The sequence below is a fragment of the Lichenostomus cassidix genome, chromosome 15 (assembly GCF_008360975.1).
Source record: "Lichenostomus cassidix isolate B80296 chromosome 15, HeHo_3.0, whole genome shotgun sequence".
In the NCBI taxonomy this organism is placed as follows: Eukaryota; Metazoa; Chordata; class Aves; order Passeriformes; family Meliphagidae; genus Lichenostomus; species Lichenostomus cassidix.
In genome coordinates, this window is record NC_139496.1 from 11,732,837 (window position 1) to 11,751,814 (window position 18,978).

At 50.6% G+C, this 18,978-nt stretch overlaps 1 protein-coding gene across 2 annotated transcripts in view; it reads left to right on the forward strand.

The window, feature by feature from the left end:
• Positions 1 to 14,806, forward strand: part of FBXW8 (F-box and WD repeat domain containing 8) — a 50,562-nt gene extending 35,756 nt beyond the window's left edge. For both annotated transcript variants that reach the window (XM_085076160.1, XM_085076161.1), the window contains exons 8-11: positions 6,288 to 6,415; positions 10,274 to 10,447; positions 12,493 to 12,609; positions 13,260 to 14,806. In XM_085076160.1, coding sequence (XP_084932286.1) covers positions 6,288 to 6,415; positions 10,274 to 10,447; positions 12,493 to 12,609; positions 13,260 to 13,404 — 564 coding nt within the window. In that variant the 3' untranslated portion in view covers positions 13,405 to 14,806. The remainder of the gene's footprint in view (positions 1 to 6,287; positions 6,416 to 10,273; positions 10,448 to 12,492; positions 12,610 to 13,259) is intronic.
• The last annotated feature ends 4,172 nt before the right edge of the window (positions 14,807 to 18,978 follow it).

Sequence of the window (18,978 nt, forward strand, 5' to 3'; positions counted from 1 at the left end):
ATCTTTCTTGTTTAAAAAATATGGGTTTTTTCACTTCTATTAACCCTCATGACCCTTGTAAATAGCCCAATTTTCAACAAATTCATCTTTATGAGCCCTCATTTTCATACCAGTAGAAGGGCAGGGCTTACTGGTAGCTGAACAGATGGAACTTGCCCAAATGTCTGTCCTTGAGGAGCTGCAGGACTGCAGGGTGTTAGCAGGTCTTTGGAGGTGTTGAAAGATGTTTTAAATACCTTTTTCTTTGGTACCATCTCAGAGGGACAGAACTGAGGAACTGAACTGTGTTGGCCACTAGGAGAAGTAGAGTCCAGCAGAGAGTCCAGAACTTTTCCTTGTCTAAATTTTGCACAATTTATTGATCAACCCCTCTAAATGACCAGGAGTAATCTTGCAAGTTGAAATAAATACATTAATAAATTAAGGGATAAATGAATAAAGGAATAAATTAATAAATAAAGGAGTAAATTAATAAATCAATCCCTTTTTATTGGCTGCCATGAATGACATTCTGGCTTTTTTGTACAGTGGTGTGAGTGCCTCAAAATTGGCACAGTGGCTTAGGGAGGTGCCTCAGGTTTGGAAAACACAGCTGCCAGGATGTGCCATGAGTATTCCAGGTGATGTTTTTCAGGCTCAACTTGCCTCCCTTCTCCACAGGAGAAGATTTCCCTGAGGTTAGGGAAAACCTGTCCCTGGGCTGGAGGGTTTTATTTGAGTGAATGGGTGGTTCGGTGGGTAAACACCACATCCTCCCCACGGGCCCTGGAGCTCTTCAGCCACGAGTCAAACGAGCCTGGTGACCCCACTGCAGGTCCTAGCAGACATGTGCCCACATGCCAGGCCCATCCCAGGCTGGCAGAGCCCCGGGGGCTGGCAGTGCCCAGGGCTGCAGGTGCGTTGGCAGCGCCGGCACAACGCTTGGCTCCCCTCCTTGCCACCAGCCTGGAGCCTCACTCTGCAACTCCAGGCACGGGGAAACTTCAAAGGGAAAAGCAAACTCCACTTGTCTGTGGCTCTGTGTGTGCCTGGTGCAGCAGGTGTTGGATGGGGAGGAGTGGGGAGCTGCTTTTCCTGCTGGATTTGCCGGGAGCTGTGCTGGGTTGGGGTTTTCAGCATCGCCCGGCGCGTGTGTCTGCCAGGGAAAAGTCACCTTTAGGATGGCATGAAAGTCAATTTTCCACATGCTCAGAGAAGTGCTTGTGTTCCCAGCTCCCCACAATGACTTATATCTGGCAAGAACTTGCAAAATAGTCTCCCTGGCTGATTGTCAAAAATTACATCATATTGGAGTAAACTGCTTTTAAATCAAACATCCATTATTCATGGATATTAACTGCTTTTTTTTATTTATTTATTTTTTTAACTGGCTGTTTTGTGTTTGATTTACTCTTTTTCTTCCTCTCTGATTGTCTGTCTGTCTCCCTCAGCTGCTCCTTTTAAATCTTAGCTCATCTTGAAATTTATGGAGCCAGAACACTTATCTGTGTGCACAAGTATCAGCGTGCTGACCTTGCATTTGTTAACAGTCAAATTGTTTTTGTTGTTGTTGCAGTGTTATGTGCCATATTTACAGTAGGCAAGCCAATACATTTGCACTGGGAAACTATGCCCCTGGGGCTTGTAAACTTTAAAAATATTCTTTTTTTTCCACATCACTTTAGAAATAAAACCCAAACTTGCAGCAGGGTGTACCATATGTTGGGTTTAATTTGATGAGCTCCCCCACAAATGCATATTCCTGCTTTTGTAGGTACCCTCTGGATTGGATGGGTTTGACCTGAGCAGAAACCAGATCCTTTTTTATTTATGGTGGACTTGGAATTTCACAGCCCTTTTTTTTTTTCATTGGCAGTATTTGTGTGTATTCAGACAATGTTTTTTTCCAGTTGGCAGAGGGCTGGACAGAAGGAAAGGGGGAGAAACATAATCTGAAAATAAATGTAAATTCTGTTCTCAGCCTTGCTGCTTGATCCTCTGCTACTCTGAGCAACTCAGGGTGGTTTTATTTTATTTAATGAAAACAACAGAGAACTCAATGCTGGACAGTTCTTTCCGAAAAAGTGGTTCTTTAATGTATCCTGTGTGTTGTTCAGTGAGGAAAAGGATGTAGGGTTGGAGTGTGGTTTTACAATACGCTTTTTGCTGATATTTATGATGCTTCCTCCAACACTTCATGGAAATGAGAACCAAATCCACCTCACATGCAGAGGGATTCACCCAGTCCTGAGACACAGCTCGGTCTCCACCCTTTGGCCAGGAGGCAGGAATGGGATGGAACAGGAATGGGGTGGAAACAGGGGAGGTAGGAATGGGATGGGAAAGGGGAGGCAGGAATGGGATGGAAAAAGGGGAGGCAGGAATGGGATGGAACAGGAATGGGATGGCAAAAGGGGAGGCAGGAATGGGATAGAACAGGAATGGGGTGCGAATGGGATGGAACAGGAATGGGGTGGAACAGGAGTGGGATGGAACAGGAATGGGATGGAAAGGGGAGGTGGGAATGGGGTGGAACAGGAATGGGATGGAAAGGGGAGGCAGCTCTCAGCTGCTGGCTCCCAGCCAGGACAGTGGGATGAACACCCCAGCTCTTGTTGAAAGTACCACAGGCTCTTTGATAACAAGTGCTCAGGGATTTGTTGTTTTAATGTTCCGTCCAAAAAAGACATCTCCAACAGCACAGCGTCCCAAAACACCTGCTGGGGGTTTGGACACGCATGGAAGAGTTCCATCAGCAGCGTTCCCTTCAGTTCCTTGGTTTTTCTTGGAAGTATCTCAAGCAGAGTGCATCGAGCACGCTTGACCTCACTTAGCTGCGAGATGGAACAAAGCTCACAGCTCAGCTCTTCTGGCTCCAGAGCCTTTAATTCTTTGGGAATTAATTTCAGGCGTCTTTCAGGAGTTCTTGGACAGCATTTAAAGAGAGTTCCCTGTACCCACCGCTCTGCAATTCCATGCAGAACAGTAACTTTTCCTTTCTTCCCGTGCCTGGGCTCGTGGATTTGCTGGTTCCCTCCCCGAAGAGTGGCCACAGGTTGAGCCGTGCCCAAGTCACCCAGGAAAGAGGGGAATTAGTCTAATGCACTGCCTTAACAAAGGGAGAGTATGAGCATGAATAATTAATACCCCAGTCTGTGGCAACGGGCTAAAATGAAGTCCCATTTGCTCAGCCTTATTAAAAGAGAGAGAGGGAGAGGGAGGGATGGTAAAGGTCGTTAAGGGACTTGTAACAGGGGAAGAATCGCCTCAGAGATGGATAATGTGTTTTCTAATCTCTGTGGTCTTTAACTAAACACAATGCTGGAGGTACTCTGGCTATTCCTGGCTCGCTGAATTATTAAGCATTCAGGGAGATTGCCTGGCTTTTGGCCAACAATTGGACTTTTCATTTGGCCAATGTTAATAGGTGACACTTTTTATTTGGGGCGCTGGAGCCTGGTGCTGGCTGCACGGGGTCTTTAATGCTTTTCCTCCCTGAGATCCCACTGGGGGCAGGGCTGCTCGTTAGTGTGTTATCCCAGGGTTCTTCATTTCACACCCAAATGCTCTTGGTTCACTTCCCTCAGCTCGGTACCTATTAGGTCACTGGGCTTGGGTGTCCATTATAGGATTATAAATACCTTTAAAAGGGTAATCCCTTTGCAGTGTGCATTATAGGATTATAAACCTCCCAGAGATCTTATGCTTTATCTGCCCTTTAACACACAGGCCCTTATTTCAAGTCCCTATTGACCAGGTATTTCCATTCTCTCTCCTTGGCCTTTGTAAGGAAAATCCTTCTTGCCTTGGGATATTACAGGAGAGCTCATCAGAGGTGTTCCAGCAACTTCAGAATTGTCATCAGAGTGCTTTTAAACCCCTGTCTCCAGGAAATTATTATTCAGACTTAAGCATTCTGAGTGCTTTTTGCTTCTTATCAGTTTGTCAGGATAAGGGTTTGAAATTCATTTGCAGGCCATAAAACTGCTCAAGACAGGTTGAATTTTGAGGTAGGCAAAACCTGGATACTGAAAATCACAGAGAGGCTCTTCCAGCGATGAGGATAATTGGTTAGAAAGACATTTGTGCATGATAAAATTTAAATAAATTTTATTTTAAGCATCAGTCCTGTTATCGATTGTTAAAATAAACAGTCTTTAAAGGAATGGAGACAGGCATGAGAAGAGAATGAATTGAAGGAGATAGGAGAAGATGATAAAAGCTTTTCTTCCATTTTTGTGGGTGGGAACCTTTATTTTTTACAGATTTTGAGATGCAAACACTTTAAATTGGTGGCCATCTGTAAGTTTTGTGAGGAGAAATAAGTAAATTTTTCAGCTGGTGTTACCTGTGAGCTTTACCAGGCAGGGCAAATGAAAACGGGGGAATCTTTCGATGCTACATGGAAGCAATTTTTCATTGCAGCCTTTCATGGCCATGACTGGATGCTCAAGTATGTATCACATGTTTATAAGATAGATGGGAGCTCTGGTCATTTAGACAAATTAATAGTTTATGGATGTTCACGGGAAGTATCAGCCCCAGGGGACTTTTGAGAAAGCAGCTTTTGGCCCTCTCCCCTCTGGAGTTTTAACATCCAGCTGGGAAGGGCTCAACTGGGAGCTGGAATGCATTGCTCCTGACCCCAGCATTTATTGCTCTTAAGCTGAATTCAGCAGTTTATTGACTTTGTCTCTTGTTCCAAACTTTCCAAGGAGAAGTTTTGGTTGCCAGGCACAGATATTAATTTCCTTTGCACTGAAAACTCCTTTTGCCAGGACATCATTATCTGTGGGTTTGGTTACTGAGCTGTGGGGAGCTGGGCTGAAGTGAGAACAGGCTGTAAACTGCTTTTTACCTCAAACACTAACATTTCCATGCAGTTTGTAGCATTTTTCCTTAGGGTGGAAGTTTAAGTTAATTTTTTCAAAATCTTTGCTTTGGTTTTTGGGTCTTGGGGGTGGAAAATGCCATATTTTTTGAGACAGCTTCACAAAGAACACAACTGGGACATTATAAATTTTAGGAGCACCTGAGGAAGTTGGAGATGGTTGTGTTGATCCTGATAGGGAGCTGGAATATGTCTGAATTTGCCTGGCTTTTACTTGGGAGAAATGGCAGGGGAGGAAACCTGCAAATTCTCTGCCTCTCTTTGCACACTTCCTCCAGATTTTGAGAGCTTCACTTTGGTTGTCCAGAGGCCTCCATCACAAAATGATCCCCTCCTTCTCTCTTAATTCAACCTTTCAGATCTCTAAAATGGCACAGATAGGAAATAAAAGGCCAGGCAGCCTCAGTGCTGCTGTTCTGGCAAATGTTGGAATAATACATCCAGATAGTGCAATATTTATTGAGCTGCACGTGGCTATAATCAGCAAATTAGAAGTAAAGGATATTGATGTGACGTTGACATGGCCATGCTGATGTTGCCATGGAAGCTGTAGGGTTTTTCTGATGTTTTAAATACCATTAACTCTTGTCATGGTCACGGGTTTCTTTTAATTGAAACGAGCATCACCATGAAATTTAATCATGTTTATGAAGTTATATAAGACCAGGTGCAGCGCTGAGCTCCACTGGGCTTTGACCAGTGCATTTTTCTGTTTCTAAAAATACTTGTTCTCCTAAATTGAAAGGCCCAAGTAGACACATCTCATCTGGCCCCTCAGGAAGGACAGCAAACATGATTAAACTGATTGAGGAGAGGAGTGGGAGCGGCCGGGGAACAACGCGTGCTTCTCATGCAGCTTCTGGTTGAATCATCTCGGCTGCTGCCTAAAATCAGAGTTGTTTTTGTGCCTTTCCCATCTGAGCTGCCACTTCAGATGTGACATTTCTCTGTGTGTGTGTGATGGTACCCAGGCTCTCAGCAGGGCCATGGTCAGCTCTGCTCTGCAGTTCCTGCTGCACTTGGCTGGATCTGCCTCTCTCTGTCCATCTGTCCAAACCTCCTCAGGGCTGCTGCTGTTTCTTTTACTGCTCTCTCAGATGTTCAGATGGATGATAAACTCTTTGCTTTTCCTGTAAGCCTGAAGATTTGACCTGTGTGGTTTGCCTGAGAGCTTACCTGGCCATACTGGTGTTGCATCCCTACTTCTTGCTGGATCCCACTGGGAAATTTGAATTCCTAATTTCTGAGAGTGTCATTGCCTTTCTTCATAGGGACAGATCTGTCTCTTGGTTCTGTTTTACACATCCAGCAACGAGTCCTGCAAAACACCTCTGGTGGTCACAGCTCTGTGCTGTGACAAAGTGTCATCGTGGTGCTCCTGCTAAATTTCTGTGGTGTTTTATTCTCTTCCTGCCAGATCCTTCTTTACAACCTGGAAACAAACCAGTGTGTGACCAAGGTGGGCAACTCCATAGGAGACTTCTCGTGTGTCAACCTCCACAACAGCCCCCCCAACATGCTAGTGGCAGGCAACAAGGACAGAAGGTGGGTGCTCCCCTCCCCAGCCCCCTGTCCTGCTGGAATTGCTTTCTCCTCTCCCATTTCCATGAAGTTGAGGAACAAACCATTAGGTAATAGTTGGATGTGGCTGTCTGTGTGCTTTGTCTTGGGAAGCTCCCTGGGAAGAGGAGCTTTCGGAGCCATTTGGTGGCCGCAGTTGGTGCAAAGCCCGGCGAGAGCACTTGGAATATCTTCCACTTCCCCGCCGCCACCCGCAAAATGAGTTTGGCATTTCAAAGCTCACTTTCTGATATTAAAAAAATAACCTAAGGGATGAATCATGTAGGATGAGATGGGCCCCGCTGCCAAATGATGTCAAGAGTGTATTTCGGAACACTGTGATGTCCCTCAGGTGACGGGGAAAAAAAAGAGACTTTCATATGAACAGATTCCAGCTTCTATTTAGCTGATTAGCAGCTTTCTCTTTAACTCCTTGGCTTGGGGAGGAGGATTTTCCCAGCTCAGTGCCTGGTGCCAGGAATGGCCGCGCTGGGAACAGGCAGCGCGAAAGGATTAAAGTGCTTAAAAAGACCCTTTGAGTCCAATTTTTAGATTTCCTTTTTTTGGCCAGTCGTTCGTGGGGTCTGATCCAGTGCACCAAAGGAGATGTGGGATGGCCAGGAGCCAGTCTCTAATGGCTCCTGCTTCCTTCCCTCCTCCTTTCCTCACTGGGCACCAGGCTGCAGGTGGTGCTCTGCTCTGGTGCTGGGATCAGATTGGAAGGCGGGTACTTCCCTCTGCCAAATCCCAGACCTCTGTCCCGCCAGTGCAGCAGCTTGCAAAAATGATTATTTTGTCAAACAGCTTTTTTTTTTCCTTCTCGGTGAATAGGGAGTGCAAGCAAACCTCACACTTTCTCAGCAAGGAGGATAAAGGAAATAGCTGAAGTTTGATAAGTGGAATTGAATCCCTGGGAGGGTTTTTTCCTCTAAAAGCAGAGAATTGATTTTCCAAAGCACTCCAGTAAAACTACCTGCAGTTCTGATCTCCTGCATGGCAACAGGAGAGGAGCTGGGGCTGATATCCCTCCCATTTATAGTAGAGTAGATATCTGTGTCCTTCCCTCCTGAGAGCTTTTGGGTTTTCAGCTGAAGCACTGACTGAGTTCAGGGGGGTTGGATATCACCAGAACAGCAAGGAGTTAGGGATTAGTAGTTTGGAAGACAAGTTTGGCATCCAGGAGGCAGGACCAGGTGAGTTCCTTGTGTGATGCTGCAGGAAGGTGGAATGAGACTGGAATCTCCAGAGCCAGATCATGGAGCAAGTGTATTAAACAGAGACTTTGCTATGGGAGTTCAGGCTGCTACTGGCCAGAGGGAACACTTACTGCTTGAATTATATACCAGATTTCACATGAATCTGCTTTTCTTTTACTCAAAGCCCTGATGTCAAAAAATAATGCTTGTGAAATGGTTTTGGTAGGACCTGTAAAATCTGTCTTTCCATTAGAAATTCCTGCTGAAGCATTGCTGATGGATTTGATTCCTGAGCTGTGCCTTGCTCTGGCAAGAGGCCTCCTAGCAGGGAGCGTGTGCTGATCCTGCTTTTCCTTGGTGGAAGCTGGGGTGGTGAGACTGGGAAAGCAAACATATGGCAGACCCAGAAAGGTGTGGATCCAAACTATTCCATGCTGTCCTGAAGGCAAGGCAGCTCATTCCCAAGGTAGCTAACAGGAAGGTCCAAGCCTGGCCTTAACACTTCCCTGGAGCTAGGATGAATCCAGAGTGCTCCCACTGAGCCCAGCTGTCCAGGCAGGACGTGCTGGGCCAGCATCACTGGGATTGGCAAAATACTGCTCCTTTTTCCCCTTCAGGCACATCTGAGCAGCACAAGTGTGCCTCTGATCCTTCCAGGGGTGTGCCAGAAGGGACACCTGCCTGCAAGCTGGGTGCTTGCTCATGGAATAAGCAGGATTCAGTCAGATCTTCACTTCCAGCTGTGCTTCCCAAACAGGAGCAGCTTTGGTTGCTCTGAGAACACACACAGGACAGCAGGGAGAGCTCCAGGAGTGAGCCCTTCCAAACTCCCCATCCTTTCCCAGAGCACTGCCCCAGTTTAGAGCCAGAGCTCCTCTCTGCTGGAGCTGGAGGGAGTGAGGAATCCCTGCCACCCTCCCACTGTGGGATGGGCTGTTCCACATGGAGTTTGTTCCTCGCCCTGCTCCAGAGTGTTTTCCTACATGTCACATGGATGCTGCTCTGCTGGAGCTCTGGACTGTTCTGCTGCCTTCTCTCTCAGTCCCTGAAATGTGTGAGTTGTAAAATCATATGATGCAATCTCCGTTGGAGAAGGGGAGAGGAAGGGCTTGCAGCACCATTAGGATCATAGCAGGGGTATGGGATGAAGCACAGTTAATGTGATGGAACAAGTGTGTTTTGGCCTTTTGTGGGATTAATGTGTACCTGATGGGTTTGTTCCTGATAGTCATCAGCTGGGAGGAACTGGCTCTGGCTTCTTCTCAAATCTGAGATCACTATTTCCCCTTTCCTTCTGTTTTCGCTTGCTGCATTTTTTATTCACTCATGTACTTTGCATTATCTCTTAATCTTGACAAATAAAGATCAAACCAAACACTCCTTTGTGATATGTACTGGGTTTAAAACTTAACACCATCAGCTCTAACTGGTTTGTGGCCGTGTAGCAGTGGTTGAAATCCTAAGTTCTTTTTCTATAGTTCTGCTTTCTGGATGAGCCTTCAATTCAGAAGGCTTTGTCTGAGTGGTCAATAGTGTCTGAAAATCAGATGTACCTAAAAACTGCCCACACTCAGTTGCATTTTTGAAGTCAAAACAGATCCTGGTTGCTGGGTGCTTTGTTTTAATATTGGTGATTAAGTGAAGGGTATAAACCTGTAATTCCTTGTCTTGTCTTTGAATTGCCACACATTCAGTCTCCTCTGAAATCTTTGTAATACTAATCCTTTCCTTGATCCTGGTAACAATATTATCCCTCATCCATAGTGGATGTGGGTGTGTGCCAGGGGTGGGATGTGTTAGCAGTATGCCCAAAACAGGCATTTTGTGCCTTGTGCTATTGCTGATGTTTTGGGGGCACAGAGAGAGGAGCATTCTACAAATTTCACTTACATTTTATATAATGGACTCATAGAATCATGAAATTGTTTGGGTGTGAGGGGACCTTAAAGCTCATCCCATTCCACCCCTGCCATGGGGTGGCACCTTCCACTATCCCAGGCTGCTCCAAGCCCTGTCCAACCTGGCCTTGGACACTTCCAGGGATCCAGGGACAGCCACAGCTTCTCTGGGCACCCTGTGCCAGGGCCTCCCCACCCTCCCAGGGAACAATTCCTTCCCAATATCCCATCTCTCCCTGCCCTCTGGCAGTGGGAAGCCATTCCCTGTGTCCTGTCCCTCCAGCCCTTGTCCCAAGTCCCTCTCCAGCTCTCCTGCAGCCCCTTTAGGCACTGGAAGGGCTCTGAGCTCTCCCTGAATCCCTCTCCAAATGAACACCCCCAGCTCTCCCAGCCTGGCTCCAGAGCAGAGGGGCTCCTTGGAGCATCTCCATGGCCTCCTCTGGACTTGCTTCAACAGCTCTGTGTCCCTTCTTTGCTGGGCCCCAGAGCCTCTTTAGGTCCTAGGACCTGTAAAGACTCCGAGAGTTCCTTTATGGTGGGAGAAATCTGCCTGAGAAAGCTCTTCGCTTACAGAAATCAGGGTGAGCCTTCAGTGGTGAGGTGGATGGACACTCCTGGTTTCCCAGCCCTGGAGCAGCACTGCTGCCACCCCAGATGTATTCCCATAACCCCAAAAGCCCTGGTGCTGTCAGAACCCACAGGCTGTAGGTTCCAGGCTGGTTTCACTGCTGTTCTTTGCTTTCTTTCAGGGTGAGGGTGTTTGACCTGCGCCGGGGCGAGGCTGTGTGCTCTCTGTATGCACACCAGCTGGGCGTGTCTGCAGTGCAGATGGACGAGTGGAAAGTGGTCAGCGGGGGCCAGGAGGGGCTGGTGTGTGTGTGGGACCAGCGCATGGGCACCAAGCTCTGGGAGATGCACGCCAGGTACCTGGGGCTGGGGGCAGCTGGGGCGTGGGGGCTATCAGGGCTGGCTGGAGGAATGGGAGAATGAGATTTTTTGGGAGTTCTGTGTGGTTTCTCTGTGATTTGGGACCAGGTTGCCTCCCTGCCCGGAGCCATGGGTGTTTCTGTGAGGGCCCTTTAGCTGTCATGGCCTTTTACTCATAAACTGAGTGTTTCAGTGGGTGTTGGGGAGCAGGGAAGTTGTTCCCCCTGGATTTTCCATTAAGTTGAGTCAGTGACTTCTCTCTGCCCTATCCCCAGCCTCTAAAAGTTGTTAAACCTTGCATTCAAAGTGCTGGACTGCCTGTTTTGAGAGTGACCTGTTCTGGCTGTCTCTATCCAGTGTTCCAGTGTCTCAATCCCTGTGTTTCAGGGAACAGGATGAGCCTGTTCACCTCATCCACACATCCCCCTAAGGGTGAGGATCAAAGCATTTAAACTCATTTAAATACTGAAATATCAGTTTGTACTGAGCACAAGGAGCACAGTACTGATAGTACGAGCAGAGATCAGAATCCTGGAGCTGACACTTTGTACAGCTAAATGAAGATTTCCTGATCAGAGCACAATTCCTGGGCTTTGTCTGGATAAAGACTCGAGGATTTAGCTCCTTGTAAGTCTGAGTGATATCCATAAAATGAACAGATAAATCCTGATTTTTTTTTTTAATGCATCTTCCCCAAAGAAAAGCTAGATGAGGTATTTACAGCCAGGGGAGTTCAAGCTGGAGTTGTCATTGATTAATAGCAGGTATCACTTTCTGTGTTGACCCTGGGAATGATAAAGCCTGTTGTGATGTGGCTGATGCATTAAGGACAATATTCCATTGATTGTCTCCTTGGCATGCTCATTAGTGCTGCTCCAGGACGAGGGCAGGCAGGGCAGGGCTGAGCTTGGGGATGTACTCAAAGTGAAACCCTTCGATTAAACATTTAGAAAACACTGTTTAATCTATAGAGGAATCAGAAGGGATCACTTCAATCAAAAGGCTTTCCTAGATAAGGTGTGTGCTGTTATCTGTGCCTTCAGCTCTGTGCCAGGAATGGAAAACAGGAGCAGGAGCTGAGGGAGGTGACAGGAGACACATTTGAGGTGTGGAGATGAGCCATCCTCATCTGAGGAGAGAAGTGACTCCTGCTGGAACAGAAAGTGCTGTTCCTGTGGCTTGGGGTTAGTTACTCACCATGGAGAGGGAAAGGGATGAAGACCTGACTTCAGTGCCCAAAGGAGGGACATGAGGATGGGGAAAGGTCTGGAGGAGCAGCTGAGGGCACTTGGAATGTTCAGCTGGAGCAGAGGAGGCTGAGCTCAGAGAGCTCCCAGGGGCTGCAGCTCCTCCCAAGGGACAGCTCTGATCTCTGCTCCCTGGGACAGGACATCATCCAGGAATGGCTGGAGCTGGGCCAGGGCAGGTCAGGTTGGAGATCAGGAAAGGTTCTTCCCCCAGAGGGTGCTGGGCACTGCCCAGGCTGCCCAGGGAATGGGCACAGCCTGAGGCTGCCAGAGCTCCAGGAGTGTTTGGACAGCTCTACCAGGGATGGACAGGGTGGGATCGTTGGGGTGTCTGGGCAGGGCAGGAGCTGGGCTGGGTGATCCTAGTGGGTTCCTTCCCACTCCATGACTCCTAGCTTGTGCCTTACAGTGCATTCCTAAACCAGCTCAGTGCCTGGGTGTGTGGGGTGTCCTTCCCCTTCATTTTGAGAAGCATCCACCCTTCCCAGGAGTGCTGCAGTCCTCAGGGCAGCCAGCAGCCAGCCCAGCCCACATCCATCCTCACAGCTTGCCAGCACATTTTCCAACCTCCCCGTGCGTTCTGGGAAGAGCCCACTAGATGGGGATAGAAGATGTGGGATGTGCTGCAGGCTGGAGGAGCCAGCGGTGCAGCTTCCCAGCCTCTGGCCGGAGGGAGGGCGCTGATTTCCCTGACTCCTCGTTCAATCCAAAGCCATTCCTTTCCCACACCCGGGTCTGGGCAGTCCAGTGCAGGTTGCCCCTCACCTCCCCCCGTGCCCCGGGTTGTTTTCCAGACACCCAGTGCGGCACGTGTGGTTCAACTCCCACAGTCTGATCACTGCCAACATCCCCGAGGACAAGAACCCCCGAGGCTCCAGCATCACCGACGATGACCCCAGCGTGCCCCGCAAGTGAGTAACCAACCCTCAGCAATCTGCTTGCCTTTCAAACAGCACCCCGAGCACCTGAGTCATCACCCAGAGCGCTCAGAGGGGGTACAGCATCAAAGAAATAATGTCTAAGGGTAAGGTTTACCAAACAAGAGATGAATTGGCTCTTGATTTGCTTGAGCTCAAAGAAATGTATTTCTTTCTCAGCGGGGGAACATAAAGTCCACTGAAGCCAAGCAGGGAAAGCAGCCCTTTCCATGCTCGAAATATTAGTAATGCTATCTCCTCCTAAAGGGAAAACTACTGGCATTTAAGCTGCAGGTTTTGGTATTTGCATCTCAAATGGCTGTTAGTGCCTAATTGAACTATCAAATACCAATGTATTTATCTTCCCCCGTGCTGGAGAGCCTGGAGATGTTTCAGCAGATGACAGTCACGTCTCTGCAGGGCTGGAGGCAGTGATTCACCAGCCCTTCCCAGGCTTGCTGGGTCCCTGGGAGGAGGCAGGAGAGAGTTTTCCCTGTTAGAACTGCTCAGCCTCCTGCAGAAGGGATGGGGGTTTTACCCAGCTCCTGCAGCATCACATTTTTCAATTGGGATGATTTTTCTAGTGATTTCTACCTGTTTCCCCATGGAGGTGAAGTGGTGTGTCCTGGTTGTTTTCCATGCAGGTACAGGGGGATCATTTATTCCTACGAGTTCTCTGTGGACCAGCTGGCTGTGGAGAGTGTCCTTCCCATCTGCCGCTCCTCCTACGATGAGGTGACAGGTTACAACTACAACATCGGCCTGGCAGTGCCCTATGACAGCATTTAGGGAATTCCTCAGCTCCTGGGGGCCAGGCAGGGCCACAGGCAGAGGAAAATCCGTGTGGGATATGCACCCAAAAGAGCAGCTGTGGGCTGGGATTTGCCCTGGGGATGTGAACCCAAACAGAGCATGGCATCTCTGGAATGTGGTGCTCTGGACATGGCCAGAGCTGCAGCCTGGTGGAGTGGAGAGGCTGAGGAGGGAAAGGGAGCACTGCAGGGTGAACAGAAATATTCCTGCTGCAGGGCCCATCTTGGTCAGGAAACCAGAGCAGCACGCTGAAGGGGTGGGAGGCTGGGAGCTCCCTGAGGAGTTCTTGCCTTCCCCAAGAGGGAGAAAAATCACCAGGGACTTGGAGAAATCATGTGCTGAGCCACATGTTTGAAATTTCTTTCCTGGTAGTGAGCTGCTGGTTCTTGTTTCCCTTGGAGTGTGTTGGAATGTGCCTGGGAACAGGACAACAGGACCATGCACAGAAGGTTATGGTGGCTGGGAGAGGGATTAGGATGGAGAGAGGGAGGGGAAGGTTCCCTAGGCCAGGCTGGATGCTTGGGAACTCAGCAGGCCACACACACCTCAACATTATTTTAGAATAAATTATTTTTTTAATTCTCTAAAATCCTGGATTAAATGTTTTCTAATTGTGTTATGTACATCTGTCTGTGGAATTTTGCTCCTGAGCCTTTTTAGGGTGAGCTGACCCCTGTTCAGTGGGACAAAGGGCTGGCTCAGGTTGTCAGGTGTGTTCTTTGCTGGATCATGTCCTTCCACAGCCCCTGGAGGGTTTCCAGTGCTGTCCTTGATTCCAAGCTGGAATTGATCATGGAACAGGAGGCATGAAGTGGCCACAAGGTCCCTGCCCGGGTACTGAGCACCAAAACTGTGGGGTAGCACCAGGTGAAGGGAAAGAAATATTCAGGTGGAAATGAGCAGTGAGTCCTTACCTTAAAGCCAGGTAGCACTGACAGGTAAAATCAGCTTGGGGAGCAAGAGCTCCAGTCCTGCATGGATCTGTTTTACTGATTTTCAATGATTTTATTGTGATTTGCCCTTGTAAAACTTACTGGTGCAAACCGAAGCTGTGTCAGTTCTGTTTAAATTGAGGTTAAGTTTTAACTTAGCACCTTTTCCCTGGGTTGATGGAATCCATGGGGAGGGTGCAGGAATGTGCCCAGACCTGCAGGAGAGGGGCTGGGCTGGCACTTCACCCCTGGCCAGGCACTGAGGCAGCCCTGCAGAGAGCTGGATTTCACAGCTCTTCTTTGGCTTGGGGTGGTTTTCCGTCACCCCGAAGCCAAAATGTCACATTTTAGGTTTTTAACAGTTACCATTTTCCCTCTGATGGATATACAATAAGTGCAAGGGGCAAAGCTGTTCTGTCTGACCAATAAATCTGATCTTTCATAAAGCTTTGGTCTTCTTTTTTAATTCCTCTGCCCTTCTGGGAAGCCACCTCCCTCCCTCCGTTCCTGGAAGAGCAGGAAGTGTCATGGATACACAGTTTGGACAAGAGTTCAGCCGAAACCTGACAAATAAATAATGGTTTCTGTAGCATAAATGGCTGGGGGTTACTCCAACCCTGTGACTTCTGAGATGTGCTGAGCAGGGAGAGCTTCCCTGGCATTGTTCTCCCTTCTCCTTATCTCGCCTCATTATCTGGGAGCAGCTTTGTTCCTCCTCCATCTCCCTGCTGCAAGGAGCAGATAAGTGTGTGTGGTGCCCACGTGAGCCCTTTTCCCGAGTCCACCTCCGCATTCCTCCTTCTCCCTCTCCTCCAGGCCCTTGTCCTGCTCCTGGAGCTGCTGGGAATGGGATCTGCAGCACCTCCCTGTGCACGTGTTTGCTTTCCTAGCACGAACTCACCTGCAGAGGAGGTGGAGCTGTGTCCCCACAGCCCCCAGCCCATGGGCTCAGCGTGGATGCAGCTCCTCCAGGGGGTGATCCTTTGGGTCTGGTTTCCCTGGCATGGGATTGATCTAGGAAGGTTGCACCACAGCAGGGGTTGTGTGTGCATTTATCTCACACTCCTCGTGCAGATGAGAGCACTCAGGCTGCTGGAGAGGATCAGTGCTGGGAGTTTCTGTGAAGGGATGGAAGGGATGTTGTCCTGTTTCCCTGCCTGCTCATTACTGCTGGAGTGGAGCAAACATCAGCGAGGCTGCTGAGATTTGGGGTTGGGGGCATTGAAATGGAGCCTCTTTCTTCATTTCAAGAGCAAAACAGTCACCATCCAGCCTCTCCTGGGGACAGAAGCCACCCTGGGGCTTCTGGTAGCAGTCAGTGTCAGGGAGGGCCTGGTAGCATCCCACAGGGGTGGCACTGGAGAAGGGGCAGCTGTGCCCTAGTTGGCCTCAGGGGCTGCACGCAGGACATGCTGGAGCAGAGCTGGCAGAGGTCAGGCTGAAGGTCAGGCTGAAGGTCAGGCTCACCTGCCAGGCTGGTGGCCCTCAGACAGGCTGGGTGCTCAGGGACAGCTGAAGAATCCAAAGGCAGCAGAGTTTGGCACAAAAAGCCTCAGGACTTCAGTGTCTATTGTGACAGCAATCCTCAGCTCCAAAGAGGTGTCTGATCCTGGTGAGAAGATCCCTGCTCCAAAGGGAATGTGGGATCAAAGGGGAGCTGTGTGTGTCACAGCCCCAGCTGTGCTCGGCTCTGAGCTCAGGGAGCAGCTCTGCTGGTGCTTCCTGGGAAAAGGACACTGCTGCAGAGCCCTGCTGGAGCCTCCCCAGCTGCCCCTCCTCTGATCCTGGGGCAATCCACCAGCACAGGCCCCAGAAAGTGCTTTTTACCTCTGATTTATATCCTCAACCACCTTGGCAGTGAGGGAAGAGCCGTTTTGGGGGCTGCCATCCCTCTCCTGATCTGAGGAGTGGTGGCAGGAGGAGCAGGGGTGCTCTGTGTACAAAGAGGGACCCTGGGGGTCTCTGAACCTCCTTTCTCTCCCACCCTGTGTTTTTTCCCACTCAGCCTCTGCTTTCCTGCCCTGCCCACCTCTGTCCCTCCCTGTCCCAGTTGCTGTCACAGAAGGCTGAACACAGGTGCACTGAAGTGGTGCAACAATTCATTTAATGCCCTCTGTGCCCTCTTTTCCTCCAGTGACGTTTGCCTGCTCATTTCCACCTTCTGTGGATGGTCCTAAAACCTCCAGGTACATGGAGCTGCTGTCCTCCCAGCCCCTCCCAGCCCCTCAGGTACCTCTGGGACTGATCCCTGCTGCCAGAGGGGAAGGTGGGGCAGCAGTGACTGGAGACCCCATAAGCAGATGAAGTCCTGGTGGATTATGCAGCAGAAAGCAGGGGCAAGGGCCTGTTCCAGGTCAGGATTTGTGCCACTGGCAGGTTTTTATCCAGAAATGTGGGCCTTGAGCCTCTGGGCTGAATTCCTCCTCATGGAAGAGCTGCTGGTGGGAAATTCTTTTGTCACCCCTGCCTCAGACAGTGCCACTCGAACGAGGAGCTCCTCGAAATCTCACTGAGGAATACCAGCTGCAAGCAGCTGCCCTGTTTCCATGGCTGTGGGGTCTGTGCTGCCTCCTGTCCTCCTGCTTTTCCCTCCTTTCCCAGGCAGGTGGCCCTTGTTTAGTCTCTGCTGCCATTCCCAAGCTCCAGTGTGGCTGATGGATGGGGGGGAATGTTGGGGACATGGGTCAAGCTGTGTCCCCTCTGTGCCAATGCCCACCTGCCCAGGGCACCTGCAGCCCTGGGGTCACTCAGTTCCCCTCTCCAGTCCCAGGAGCCTCTCTGATGCTGCTCAGCCTTTATCAGCCTCCCTGGAGTTTTTCAATATGTGGAAAAGCAGCTTCAATTTCCCAATTACCCTCTGCTGACCACTGCTGGGATCTGCCACGGAGCTCAGTGCCACATCCCAGGGCTCAGCATCTTGGCCTCACAACACAGCCATTATCCTTTATGGAACACTCAGGGCTTTGCAGGATTTTGCTGCAGCAGAAGCATTGCCCTTGCCAGGTTTCCCGGGGCTCTGCCAGATTTTCCTGTGATTTCCAGGATGATTATCCTCATCTCGCTGGGGTTTGCTGTGTGTAACACCAAATCTGTGCTGTGCTGGCTGTGGCAGTGATGCTCCTGCCCAGCCTTGGGGCTCCTCACCTCCATCCCTTCACTGGGCTGAGGATCAGCCTTAGCTTCCCTGCTCCCTCTCTCTCATCTGCTCTGTCCAGCCCTCCCTCCTGCTTTCCACTAGATCCCATTTCCCAGAGAGAATTCCCACCATAAGCAATGGCAGAACCTGCAGCCAGTTTGTTGGGCCCTGCCTCTGCTTCCCAAACTCCCACACTTTCCTTGCCACTTGTCAGAATATCCAGGGGACAGCTAATTAGCTCGAGGGATAATAATTATCCTCTCATCAATCCTCTCCTGCCCTCCTGCTCTCTACTTCCCTGCATTGCAGGGCATCCCCAGCCTGTGCTGGTGAGGATCCTCCTGGATTATTCCTCCAAGGAAGTCATGGTGTGGAGCAGAGTGGCACCCTGATCTTGTGCCAACCCCTGCAGCCCAGCTGGGAGATTTGGGAATGGAAAAGGACCTTTCAGGCACCCAGGACTGGGAGCTTGCAGCTGGATTAGGGGGTGGGATGGTCCTGCAGTGTCTGAATGGAAATTTTGGTGAAAAAACAGGGAAAGGAGCCTGGCTTGGCTGGGGAAACCTGGGGAGGAGCTGGAAGTTGTGCCTTCGTATGCTTGGGGTGGGGAGGGAGAGCTGAGGGTCTGGCACAGGGAGGAGGAGGAGGAGAGGTTCAGGAGGTGGAGGAGGAGGAGGAGGAGGGGGAGGAGGAGGTTTCCTTCCCGGGGCGGTGCCCATGTGGTGCCCGGAGATGGGGCTGCCCAGAGGAGCCAGCGGGGATCGGGATGGGAATCCCCGAGCCCTGCAGACGCTGCCCAGGCTGTGGGGCCGAGGGGCAGCACCAGGAGCGTGCATTGCTCCTCCGGCAGAGCCGGGAGCTCCATCCCTCCATCCCCTCCCAGCCCCGGCTCTCCCCACCCAGCACAGCTCCTCAACACCGCAGCGCCCGCGGCTCCGTGGGACATTCCCCGCGTGGGAACGGGATCAGCTCCGTGCCTGGCCCCGGGATCAGCTCCGTGCCTGGCCCCGGGATCAGCTCCGTGCCTGGCCACGGGATCAGCTCCGTTCCCGGCTCCGGAATGAGGTCCATGCCCGGCTCCAGGGTCAGCCCCGGGCTGCCCGCGGTGCAGCCGAGCCGAGCCGAGCCGTGCCGGTCCCTCCGGGCCAGCACTGCATTGCAGGGAAGCGCTGTCCTTGGCCAGCAGCTCCAGGAGCTGTTCCAGCGGCTCCGAGCGGACACGGGCACTTTGGAGAGGACACAGCGGGCGAGGGAAGCGCTTCCTGCGCCCTCAGCGCGGCGCTGCCCCAGCAGAGACCCCAATAACGTGGAAAAACAGGAGAAAGGCTCTGTGCCCCGAGCCGGGGCTCGCTGAGTGCCACAGGGGTGGCGGGGGTGACAGCAGGGCCACACGGCTCCGCGCCCATCGCTCCCGCAGCCCCTCCCGCAGCCGGCCCTTCCCATCGCGGCTCCGTGTCACCAGGGGAAGCTATTTTTTGATAA